At 47.7% G+C, this 11,184-nt stretch overlaps 6 protein-coding genes across 7 annotated transcripts; 5 read left to right on the forward strand and 1 right to left on the reverse strand.

Moving 5' to 3' along the window:
• Positions 1 to 803: 803 nt before the first annotated feature.
• On the reverse strand, positions 804 to 1,800 carry ABB37_05127 (hypothetical protein; the record flags this gene model as incomplete). Its single annotated transcript, XM_015803060.1, has 1 exon — positions 804 to 1,800. The coding sequence occupies exon 1, from the start codon at positions 1,767 to 1,769 to the stop codon at positions 804 to 806; it is 966 nt and encodes a 321-aa protein (XP_015658576.1). The 5' UTR covers positions 1,770 to 1,800.
• Positions 1,801 to 3,157: 1,357 nt separating this feature from the next.
• On the forward strand, positions 3,158 to 3,996 carry ABB37_05128 (phosphomannomutase putative (PMM); the record flags this gene model as incomplete). Of its 2 annotated transcripts, none has more annotated exons than XM_015803061.1 (1): positions 3,158 to 3,996. In XM_015803061.1, exon 1 carries the CDS (start codon positions 3,253 to 3,255, stop codon positions 3,994 to 3,996), a length of 744 nt encoding a protein of 247 aa, XP_015658577.1. In that variant the 5' UTR covers positions 3,158 to 3,252. The 2 variants fall into 2 exon arrangements, with proteins under 2 accessions (XP_015658577.1, XP_015658578.1); XM_015803062.1 differs by having other exon boundaries at positions 3,199 to 3,996.
• Positions 3,997 to 4,571: 575 nt separating this feature from the next.
• Positions 4,572 to 5,542, forward strand: ABB37_05129 (hypothetical protein; the record flags this gene model as incomplete). The annotated part of the gene is made up of 1 exon (XM_015803063.1): positions 4,572 to 5,542. Exon 1 carries the CDS (start codon positions 4,625 to 4,627, stop codon positions 5,540 to 5,542), a length of 918 nt encoding a protein of 305 aa, XP_015658579.1. The 5' UTR covers positions 4,572 to 4,624.
• Positions 5,543 to 5,932: 390 nt separating this feature from the next.
• On the forward strand, positions 5,933 to 7,306 carry ABB37_05130 (putative Serine/threonine protein phosphatase; the record flags this gene model as incomplete). Its single annotated transcript, XM_015803064.1, has 1 exon — positions 5,933 to 7,306. Exon 1 carries the CDS (start codon positions 6,083 to 6,085, stop codon positions 7,304 to 7,306), a length of 1,224 nt encoding a protein of 407 aa, XP_015658580.1. The 5' UTR covers positions 5,933 to 6,082.
• A 560-nt stretch (positions 7,307 to 7,866) lies between these two features.
• ABB37_05131 (hypothetical protein) lies at positions 7,867 to 8,296 on the forward strand (the record flags this gene model as incomplete). Its single annotated transcript, XM_015803065.1, has 1 exon — positions 7,867 to 8,296. The coding sequence occupies exon 1, from the start codon at positions 7,970 to 7,972 to the stop codon at positions 8,294 to 8,296; it is 327 nt and encodes a 108-aa protein (XP_015658581.1). The 5' UTR covers positions 7,867 to 7,969.
• Positions 8,297 to 8,858: 562 nt separating this feature from the next.
• ABB37_05132 (putative methylenetetrahydrofolate reductase) lies at positions 8,859 to 11,090 on the forward strand (the record flags this gene model as incomplete). Its single annotated transcript, XM_015803066.1, has 1 exon — positions 8,859 to 11,090. Exon 1 carries the CDS (start codon positions 8,958 to 8,960, stop codon positions 11,088 to 11,090), a length of 2,133 nt encoding a protein of 710 aa, XP_015658582.1. The 5' UTR covers positions 8,859 to 8,957.
• Positions 11,091 to 11,184: the final 94 nt, after the last annotated feature.

The raw sequence follows: 11,184 nt of genomic DNA on the forward strand, positions 1-11,184 counted from the left end.
CCTTTTAGGCAATGAGAATGTTCACCAAGATTTTTGGCAGTGAGATTGCAGCTTTTATTTGCGTACACTCAACAACAGAAAAAAAAAACGTTTAGCATCCGACCTGCGCAGCAAGACACCTACCAAAGAAGCCAAAATTAAGAACGAAAAAAATCTCAGCGTAAAAGTTGCGCAAAAGAGCATGGAGCGTAGGCACCGTGGTGAAAAGCGTCATGGAAAATATTTGTACGAATTCTCTCCTGAAAATGAAGCAGTACGTGAAACCCGTGATACATTAGATACTTATCGCACAGGGGAAAAAAAGAAAGTCACAAGAGGAATAAATGCGGCCAACAGAAAATCTAAACTTCAATACAGAGAGAAGGAAAGAAAATAACACTGCATACCTATAATCGAAAGAATTCATCAGTTCAGAGATAGCAGTTCTACAGCAAAAAATCCTTTCGTAAAAACTAGTCTTCTGAATATCAATCTCCTTTGTGCAAAGTTCTTGAGTTTTGTACGCTGCAAGAATGAAAAGCAGCAAAAACGATTGAAAACCGATTATCGTGTACAAAGCGCAGTACGCAAAACACCGAAACGACAGTGGTTAAGAAAAATCACAGCAAATAACAGAAATCCAGAGGGAGTGAAGCTATCAAAATGCTACTGTGCACATAGAAAACCGTTTCGTTGGCATTAAGGAGCTTCTTTACGAAAAAAGGAACGAAAATCAAAGGCAATTGTGCTTTCAAGACGGAAAAAAAAGAATATGTGTGTCAGCTAATTTTGTCGGTGCACTGCACACAAAACAAAACTCAATTTTAGCAATCTGGTCTCTCGTTGCGATTAAACTGGTGCGTTCCGTTCAGTTCTAGAATTAATTGAGCCGCTTTACTGTCTTGGTTTCCGTTTACGCACGAAACATCGGTAACGAGCTGGTTTCCATCCCGCAACAGCTGTTCCACCACGTCACTTTTCACCGCGTACACCTCCACTGAGTCCACCTGCCACGTCTCGGTGGGCGTTAAGCGTGGGCAATCGAAAGTTGTACAGCGAGATCCGTAGCAAGTGCCAGTTTCCAGCCAGCGGTCAATAAACCAACCGTAATAACCCGATTGCCCGCCCATACCAATACCAACCTTGTCTTCCAAAGGATGAACATCAAATAAATACATGAAATTAGTATTCATAGACGGCTTGGACTTGTATATTTCACCCATTTCGCTGACGCCATCATTGTTGCTTGAATGGACCCGGAAGACGAAGCAGTTAGCGTTGCCAAAGAACACGGTGTTTTTACTCTTTGACTCAACTTTTCGACGTTGCGCCTGGCCTTCACGAAGCGCGCGCGCAGACGCGGCAGCAGCGCTTTTCGCCGCTTTTTCACGCTCCGCCACGGTGAGCCAGTCGCTTTCACAGAACGCTCCTATTACACGTGCACTGTTTTTCAACTTCACAATTAAAACGGTAGGGCCCCGGGATACAATATGTTGCACCAAGCGCTGGAACGACTTTCCGTTTATATCGCTGCTGTAAAGCAAATACCACTTGACAGGAAAACCGAGGTTGCTTCCTTTGCAGGACATCGGGAGGTTATCTGTGATCAATGTGCCAATTTCATCTGTGAGCGCCAACTTTTGCATTTCGGATTCCGAAACCCCACAGATGATCGGAGCAGGTCGTTGCACCGGAGCACGTTGTGCTGTTTCTCTTCGTAACGTTGCGTTTTGGTCCGTCGAAGCCTGTTCTTTATCAGGTTCGGTTGTGGAGCTTGATGATTGCCCCATCGCTAATAAACAGCAATATACTAATGATGTCTAGATATACGTATTGGCGGTGAAAACACAACAGTTTGAAAGAGAGAAGAGACAAAAAGCAAGGAGAGTAACATCATTTGGTAAAACTGCTATTAAAAACGCAAGTCAAGTAACAACATAAATCTACTTGAGTAAATTGCATTGCGGTATTTGTGATAAACCCCGCTTCCGTACTTATAACGCAAGAGCGAAAATTTCTCTTTTGAGATCTCCTGAACGGTGACCTCCCAAAAGTCGAGTTTGGTTCATTGAATACGTAGAGTTTACAAATGCTTCGATAACATCTTGATTTGTATGCCGTTGAGGAGCACAGTTTTCAATCACTAAATTAGCAATCAGGCGGCGGAGAGACACAGAGACACAGAGAACGCTACTCACTCATATGGGGATAGTGTTAAGTCATTTCTGCGAGTAATGGGAAAGGCACACCACTTTCCCGATAATTGAACAATTGCTCAAATATATATATATATATATATATATATTTATATATATTTATATTCCGGTAGATTGTTTTTCATCATCCTTACTATTTTGGTCATGAGAACGTATTCCGACCCGCTGTGCCGTTGTGCCGCCAGAAAGGAAAACACCTACAAGCGAAAATTACAGTGTGAAGAACTAGCCGATGAAAACAGTAATTGGCCAACCGACGTTACGTTGTTTATCATTGGGAGAAAAAAATTAAAAAATGCAAGCATCGTGCCCTTATTGGGATTGTGTTTGTTCCGAATGCCCACCTATTCCTCCATCTTGCCTTTTACTCCCCCCCCCCCCACCGTTCTCCTTCGGTACTAACAGGAAGCAGCCCTCATGGACTGCGGTAGTGCTTGTCGGTCTGATTTGGTGATCAGCGAAGCGGAGTTGTCCCTCTCAAATCCCTTCCACCTCCCGGAATGGGGTTTCTCCCTTTCATCAATGTCCTTGGGTATCCGTTGCACGCGCCGGGAAGAGGTGAAAACAGTTTTGAGTTTTTCTTGCTGTTGCAACAAAAAGTGTTTTTAGGACAGCTCTTCGGTAATTCTGCAAACCTGATCTGAATGTGCAGCGTTTTCCCTTCCAACTCTGCGGATGCCATGGTATGAAAAAAGTGGACACCAGTACTTGCACCAAGAAAACCTCATTCATTCTTACTCCCTAATTTCTGCGATTCGATAAAGTGAATGAAAGCTGAGAAGTTTTTCTTGGAAATACTGCATATTTCACTCGTTTGCTTACATTGTGATCACCCGTACTGAGTCACGCCATCAGAGAACAGGAACTTTCTCTCGCAGTCCTTTGCATGATGATGTCATCCCACACTTTTTCTCTTCTCCTTTTTCTACGCAATCTGCTACGGCGGTGAATTCATTGCAACCAGGTTTAACGCACCTTCCTCTTTCTCCCAAACAACGAACAAAGGAATCATTTTTTTTTTCATACCATCTGTGTTTTGTTCAACCTCAAAAGCAAGATGCCCAGCAAGACTATTCTTCTCTTCGACGTGGACGGCACCCTCACACCGCCGCGCAAGAAGGAAACCGACGACATGAAACAGGCACTGAAGAAGGTTCATGCCGCTGGCTACACCCTCGGCGTTGTTGGTGGTTCTGATTTTGCCAAACAGAAGGAGCAGCTGGGAGAGTCCATCCTGGACGACTTCGACTACGTCTTCTCTGAAAACGGCCTCCTGTCCTTCCACAAGGGCAAGGAGTTCCACCGTAACAGCCTGCTGAAGTTTCTCGGCAACGACAAGGTCATGGCGTTTGTAAAGCGCTGTCTTGTGCTCATCGCAGCCTTGGACATTCCCGTGCAGCGTGGCACATTCGTGGAGTTCCGCAATGGCATGTTCAACATTTCTCCGATCGGTCGCAACTGCTTGCAGGAAGAGCGCGACGACTTTGAACAGTACGACAAGCAGCACCACATCCGTGAGAAGCTGATTGAGGACCTGAAGGCCACCTTCCCTGATTACCCGCTGGCGTACTCCATCGGTGGCCAGATCAGCTTCGATGTGTTCCCGAAGGGCTGGGACAAAACGTACTGCCTCCAGTTTGTGGAGAAGGAGTACGAGCATATCCATTTCTTTGGTGACAAGACCAGTGCTGGCGGAAACGACTACGAGATCTTCAACGACTCCCGTACGATCGGTCACTCCGTGAAGACGTACAAGGACACCATTGAGATTCTCCACAAGATGGCCGCGGAGAAACCATGAATCGAGCAGCATAGTTATCTGTAGCGGATGACAAAAAACCCCTCCAGAAAACAACAAAAGTATTTCGTTCTTCTTTTGTTTTGGGACGTAGCGCGCCACTCAAAATAGAAAATGCTCTTCGTTACGTTATTCATATGTTTTCTCATTTTTCTTTATTTCATCACCTCCCAATAAAACATTGTGTTGTTTACTTTTCTGACCGAATACCGTTAGGTATCTTCGTTCTTTATTTCTATGACACGAGCATAGTATCGATTTGTTCGAGAAACCGAAGGCAACAACAACGACTATCTTTTCGGTTGTAAACGGCGTTACTGAAACTCTTCTTGGATGATTTTAAGATATGCGGCGGAAAGTGACGTGTGTGTTCCCCAGATCGAAACGAAATTAGTAGCAAGATGGGTTTCTTTTTTGTCTTCTTCTTACTGTTTCGTAGGGCATTGTATTCGTGAACGGCGAAAGACTTGTTCTTTCAGCGTCTATACCATTTCAAGAGTTAAATAGAGATCTATATACTTATGAGCTTCGACTTTTTGGTTTAATTTCTCTGCTCTTGTTCTTCTTTTCTTCATCTCAGACCGTTACAGAAAAGGGAAAGATTCATATGCACATATGCAGCTATCAATCGATGCAAGAAACCCTCTCAAATGAGGCAAGTAGCACAACGGGCGCGTGCAATTGCACAGGTATTCGGTTCTGCGCCAAGTGCCGCAACACGCAGCGGGTCCAGAGTTTGTTCAGCGGTGCGGTGCCACTGTCCACCGCACAGGCTGTTATCGACAAGCAGAGTAAGGAGGAACGTCTCTCATCGTGTTCTTTTGCCACCCTTGGAAGGAGCAAGTACAGTTGTTGCCCAATGTGCATGGAAGTGTTTGTCTCCGAGGTGCCGCTAACGATGTGCGCTGAGCACATCGAACTTCAGTCCTCTAGCCTTCGTATTGACGGCTTGTTTGTTTTTGAAAACATCTTAACACAAGAGGAAGAGACGAAACTGATCGAGTTTTTGGATAATCCGTCGCCTTTTCCGCCCTGGAAAGACTCACAGAGCGGCCGGCGCAAGCAGGATTACGGCCCTAGGCGTAATTTCAAGAAGAAAAAGGTGAAGGCTGCCGAGATGCCGATGATGCCGCTCGCTTTCAAACCTGTATTTTCCGCAATTAGTGCAGCGGTTGAAAAGTGCACCGGAGTACCATACAACGTCGCCGAAGTCTCTGCGCTCGAGTATTGCGAAGGCAATTTGAGCAACTTCGATCCCCACGTCGATGACACATGGCTGTGGGGTGACCGCATTGCTGGGCTCAACTTGAATGCGAACTGTGCTATGACGTTTGTAAATCCAGAGGGCGACAGCTGCGACGTTTTCTTTCCGCAACGCTCTTTTTTCTTAATGTCTGGGGACTGCCGATATAAGTGGATGCACGGGATTCGTCCTGTCCACGTTCATGAACGGCGCATTTCCCTTACATTCCGTGAACTCTCACAGGAGATTTTAAGCGACAAAATCACTGCAGACATGGTGCTTACTGCTGCTTCAACTTTTGTATGACTCCCCTCAAATGCAGCATCTGTTTTCAGTAACTGTTACGTGCACAGCATAATTTAAAAGTGCTTCGAACAACAAAAAAAAATGGTAACTGCTTTTTAATCTAAGTAAAAATCTTCTCGCGTTTTAATTGAGGTGAAAGTTGAAGCATTTATAAGTAAGTGTTTTCTTACATATCTCTTGGCAAATGTTGCATGGAGCCATTGATGCTTAAACCCATCCACTATAACTCTGCGTTTTCCGTACGTTCAATAAATATTGTATCAAGGTCACGCGAACAAAAGGAGTCTTCTCCTTGCTTATTTATTTATTTGTGTGCTATTCTATTTGAATTGCTGTTTCTCATCTTCTGCTTTACTTGCCATTATTATTATTATTTTTTTTTTGCATCGTAGCAAGTTCACCGCGGTGCGTTGACAACTACAACAACAATAACAACCAAAGAAGTATATATATATATATATGTGTGAGGAATCGTATATAAATATTTATTTTTGCGCTTCATAAATAGATCTCATAGCGATTGAATATGACTGTACAACAATGAGCCAATTTGGGGATTCACATAGCGCCACTCCGGCAATCCAAATGCGGGGTTCACCGCCCACAAGCTCCGGTGAGTTCGGAGAGGAGAAACTGTCCCTTGAAAGCATAATGCAACGCTTTCTTTGCGAAGAGTCATTATCTCTGGAATGTGCAACGGAAGTCGTACAACAGGCTGCCCTCGTGCTTCGCACCGAGCCAAATACGTTGTCTATCAACGGTGACGTTGCTATAGTGGGAGATATACAAGGCCAATATTACGACCTTATAAAAATCTTTGCTTCTTGGGGTTCTCCACGGACCACAAAGTACCTCTTTCTCGGTAATTACATTGGAAACGGCGGTTTCAACTTGGAGTGCGTGCTGTTCCTTCTTGCCGCCAAAGCTGCGTGTCCGCAGTTTGTCTATTTGATACGAGGCAGCAACGAATCGAAGCTGATGGCAGACGTGCTTCACCTTGGAGACGAATGCCAAAAGAAGTACGGCAAGAATCTTTTTACACTACTGCTTTCAGCGTTCAACTGTTTGCCATTGGCAGCCGTCGTCCTCGACAAGTACTTTTGTGTTCATTCCGGGCTCTCACCTGATGTCTCTCACATCAGCGACATCGCTCTCATTCACCGTTTTCGCCACATCCCGACACGTGGTGCAATGTGTGACTTAGTGTGGAGTGAGCCAGATTGGGACACTGACAACCTGCAGTACAATAATGTGGAGGAGTCTTCTGGCGAGACGTACGTGCCGCGAGTCGGTTCATTTGAGACACGTCCACTTTTCATAAAGAACAAGCAACGAGGATTCAGCTATGTCTTCAACTTCGCGTGTGCGAAACGCTTCGCCTCGGCAAACAACCTCCTTTGCATCGTGCGCAGCCACGAAGTACAGGAACTGGGATTCAAACTTTACCGCCCACACCCCAATCACCTTTTCCCTTGCCTGATCTCGATCTTCTCCGCCCCAAACTACTGCTCAAGTTTTGGAAACAAAGGTGCTGTTCTTGTGCTTTCAAAAGAGTCTGTAAACTTTAAGCAGTTTGAGCCCTCTCCTCATCCGTGCGTTTTACAAGGGCGCAACGCGTTTTCATGGTCTCTTCCCTTTCTGGAGAGCAATCTCATGTCGATTTTTCTCTCGCTGCTCTCCCGACCGGACAACGACCTCACCGCGGATGATGGCTCAGAGAAAGACTCTAATAATAGCGAAGCAATTGACGCGCCAAGTACATAGTGGCTGAGCAGCTAGCGTACTGTTTTTGACGGCAACTGAAATTGAGGGAGTTAGGTGTTTCTTTCTTCCTTACATGTGTTGCAGGTGCTCGCGTGTTTTTCCTCTTCTTGCGCGCTTTGGTTCGTGTACCAAGTGTTATCAACATGATGGATGTCATCTATTCACTGGAACGCATCTACGCATTTCTTTTTTCTGCCTATCCCAACAATTCGGATGGAGTGCATTGCCTTACCTGTTCGTGTTCCCGACTGCTTCAAATACAAATAAGACGTGTCTGTCCTAAAATCGTAGTAGAAAAGGAAAAAAAAAAGCACACTGCAGTTGGCGGCGTGATCTGACAGTCGAGCTCTCTTTTTCCACGAGCACACTTCTGATCGTCTCTGTGCACGAAGGCAATTTGCGTGCTTCAGCATCTCTCCGCTAGAGGGAAACAATAGAATCGTCTTTTTTCTGCGTCTTAATGTACTTTCAGTTTGCACTCCATAGCTCGATTTTTTTTTCTCTCAGTACGTTAAAGAAAGCTGTCCTTTACGTGTGCCCTCCATCTTCTCATTTCTCAAAGTTGCAAACGCACGCATTGAAGAAGAGGTTGCTTTTTTCCGCGTCTTTTGCTATGAGCATCTTTCAAGAGCCATCCATATCAGCACAATAACGACATCAGTCATGCAGCAAAGGAGAGATAATTATTCTGGAATGGCGGACGAGGTTGAGGTGCTGCAGACGAAAGTCGATCGTGCCATTGAACTTGGGTTACAACCCCCCGATACAGACGAGATAAGCCAGCTTTTAACGCTAAGATTAACATTAGACAACACAAATGAGCAGCTTAAAATGCTTGACTACCGCTGGCAAACCTACCTCGACAAGCAGTACGTTCAATCACAACACTTAGACGAGTTTCTAGAGAGCTTAGTGCAAGTCCTACTGAAGAAGAAACCGGAACGACCGTTGGAGGAGCTTCTCATCTATCTTGAGAGCGAGAAGAAATGATTCTTACCTTTTCTTTGTGTGTATAGCTGTGAAAGCAAATCACGTGGCATTACTCTCAGCCAATACTTGGGGCGAGCATCGTTTTTTTTCTCCCCTTTGTTTTCTCTGCCGCTCAAATTTGTTTAGTTCTTGAGGTTTTTACGTTCGCAACCATGCGTATATTTAGGGATGAAGACCACACATGAACTTATGCACAAAAAACTGTCCTGCTGAGCTCCTGGGGCTCTTGTTACTTTCTTTTTTCGTATTCTGACGTGACCTTCCTGCAAAACAGCAGACAAAGAATTTTAAGAACGTACGAAGTAGGAGAGTACTACATAGAGCTGCGTCAAAGGAACTCCAACAAGCGTTAGTGCTTGTACGTCCTGACAAGTTACTTAGGCATCGCACTTCTTCGGGAGCACGGCGTACATCATCCTTGTGCCATATTTGGCATTTAAAGGCACTCTTTTCTGTATCTTCTTGTTTTCAGAAGAAGAGAATGTTTGACTTCTGTCACTATGGTTGACGCTTGCATTTGGCCTCTCTTTTGTTACCTTTTATTTGCCCTTCTCCTCTCACCAGATTGTATTGATGTTGCTGCTTTGCTCGATTTTTAATTGCTTTACGGAGAACACAAGTCAGCGCTATTTAGCGCGTTCACCGCAGCAAACACACCACAATGGTAAAAATTGCAGAAGCCATCAAGCAGGCGAATGAGAATGGTCGCTACTTTGTGAGCTTTGAGTTCACTGTTCCCACCACGGAGGCTGGCGTAATCACGCTGTACGACCGTATCGAACGTTTGGCAGCACTTGACCCTCTTTTCTGCGGCATCACGTGGGATGAAGGTGGTCGCAGCGCAGAGACCTCGATAGAGGTCGCCTCCACCTGTCAGTCACTATTGTCTGTCAACCATCAAGTGAACCTCACCGGATATGCAAGCGAGCCGGAGGAAATGCTCAAGTGGCTCACGGTCCTCAAATCAAAAGGAGTGTGCAACGTACTTATCACTCGCGGTGCAAGTGCCAACAAGACGATCTCCACGACGCGTGCCTCAAGTTGTACCACGAACAAAAGTAAGCCCGCAGCCCATGGGACAGCGGACGATGCCGATGCCATGGCTGTGGGCTCTGCACCGTCGTCACCTCCCGCAAGCCCTGCCTTCCCGCACGCCGTCGACCTCGTCCGCTTCGTGCGTCAGCACTTCGGCAACTTCTTCGGCATCGCCGTTGTCGCGTTCCCCGAAGGCGAAGGTGATTCGGCGGACAACGTTGCGAGGCAAGCGGAAATAGAGGAGCGTGAGCTGCGTTTTCTTAAGGAGAAGATGGACGCGGGGGCCGATTACATCATCACCCACAGCGTCTTCGACGTGAACGTTTTCGATCACTTTTGTCAGCAGTGTCGCCGTCACGGGATTCGGTGTCCCATCCTACCGGGCGTGCTGCCCATCTCCCAACTTCGACAGCTAAACGCGTTTGGACTGCGTCGTTTGGCTGGGACGGCGGATCTCGTCACAAAAATGGAAGCCGTGAAAGGGAGCGAGAGTGAGACACGACGCGTCGTCGTGGCTTTTTATCAAGACCTCGTGAAGCAGCTCTTGAACCGCGGGTGCGGCGGGGTGTATCTTTTCACCATGAATGCCGACTACCTCCTGGTAGCCATCCTGAAAGGAATCGAGGTGGCAACGCATCGCATGTTCCCATGGCGCCCCTCCGAGAACGAGGAGCGCAGACGTCAGGAGACGGTGCGGCCGGTGCACTGGTCGTCCCGGGTGACGAGTTACATGGTGCGCACGGCGCAGTGGCAGGACCGAAAGACGGACAAGTGGAACCCCGTGTCTGGGTCCCATCACGGAAGCGCCCTTGCCCTTGGCGAGGTGGGCGGGTACCACGCCCGGTTGCTGCTGCGCAGTCGTGCCAAGCGGTGCACGCAGTTTCTCGTCATTCAGGGAATGCCGGAAATTCAAACGGCTCTTTCGGCGCTGAGTCGCATTTTTGTAGCGTTCCTCGACGGCAACGGAACCTTGCCGTGGGCAGACGAGCTCTCCGGTGAGACAGTGTACGTCGGCGAGCACCTCCTCAAACCGCTCAACGCACGAGGTCTCTACACCATCAACTCGCAGCCGCACGTGAATGGGGCACCAAGCTCACACAAGGTCGTTGGCTGGGGCCCAGGCGACGGCTGTGTGTACCAGAAGAGCTACCTGGAGTTTTTCTGCCCGCTGACGATGGCGCAGACAGTTTTTACAACGCTGGAGAGGTACCCGTCACTGCAGTACATGGCTATGGACGCGCAGGGCAACATGGTGCATGCACGGTGGCGCATGGACGACGATTCTGGCAAGGACAGCGAGGCATCGCCGCCACAGGCAGCTGAGCACGACCCCACCGTGGCCTCGCCCACCCAACAGCCGCACGACAGGATGTCTCTCTTCGGTGTCGGCGTGACGGCTGTGACGTGGGGTGTGTTCCCCGGCCGAGAGGTGATTCAACCGACCATCGTCTCCGTCGACTCATTTCGGGCGTGGGTGGGCGAGGCGTTTGACTTGTGGGCAGCTCCCTTCCCTGGTCATGACGTTCCCGCGGTGGTGCGCTACATCCAGTCGGAGTGGGTGCTCGTGAGCGTAGTGGACAACACGTACCAAGAAACACCCACGCCGCTGGAGAACGCTGTTGTGGAGATCTGCTCCAAAATTCCACCCCTCATCCCGGTTGACCTCTCGCAGCCGAGGCAGCGTGCCACTTCGCTGACCTTTCCGGCAAAAACGGGCGTTGAGAGCAGCACCCTCGGCACGTTTGCCACCTCGACGTGATTCACTCCACAAACGAGGAAAGAGAGGTGATTGAGGAAGGAGCCTCATACATGAGCTTTAAGGATGAAGGAGACAGGTAACACAAACGAATAAG

This window comes from Leptomonas pyrrhocoris, assembly GCF_001293395.1.
Source record: "Leptomonas pyrrhocoris isolate H10 chromosome Unknown, whole genome shotgun sequence".
Taxonomy (NCBI): Eukaryota; Euglenozoa; class Kinetoplastea; order Trypanosomatida; family Trypanosomatidae; genus Leptomonas; species Leptomonas pyrrhocoris.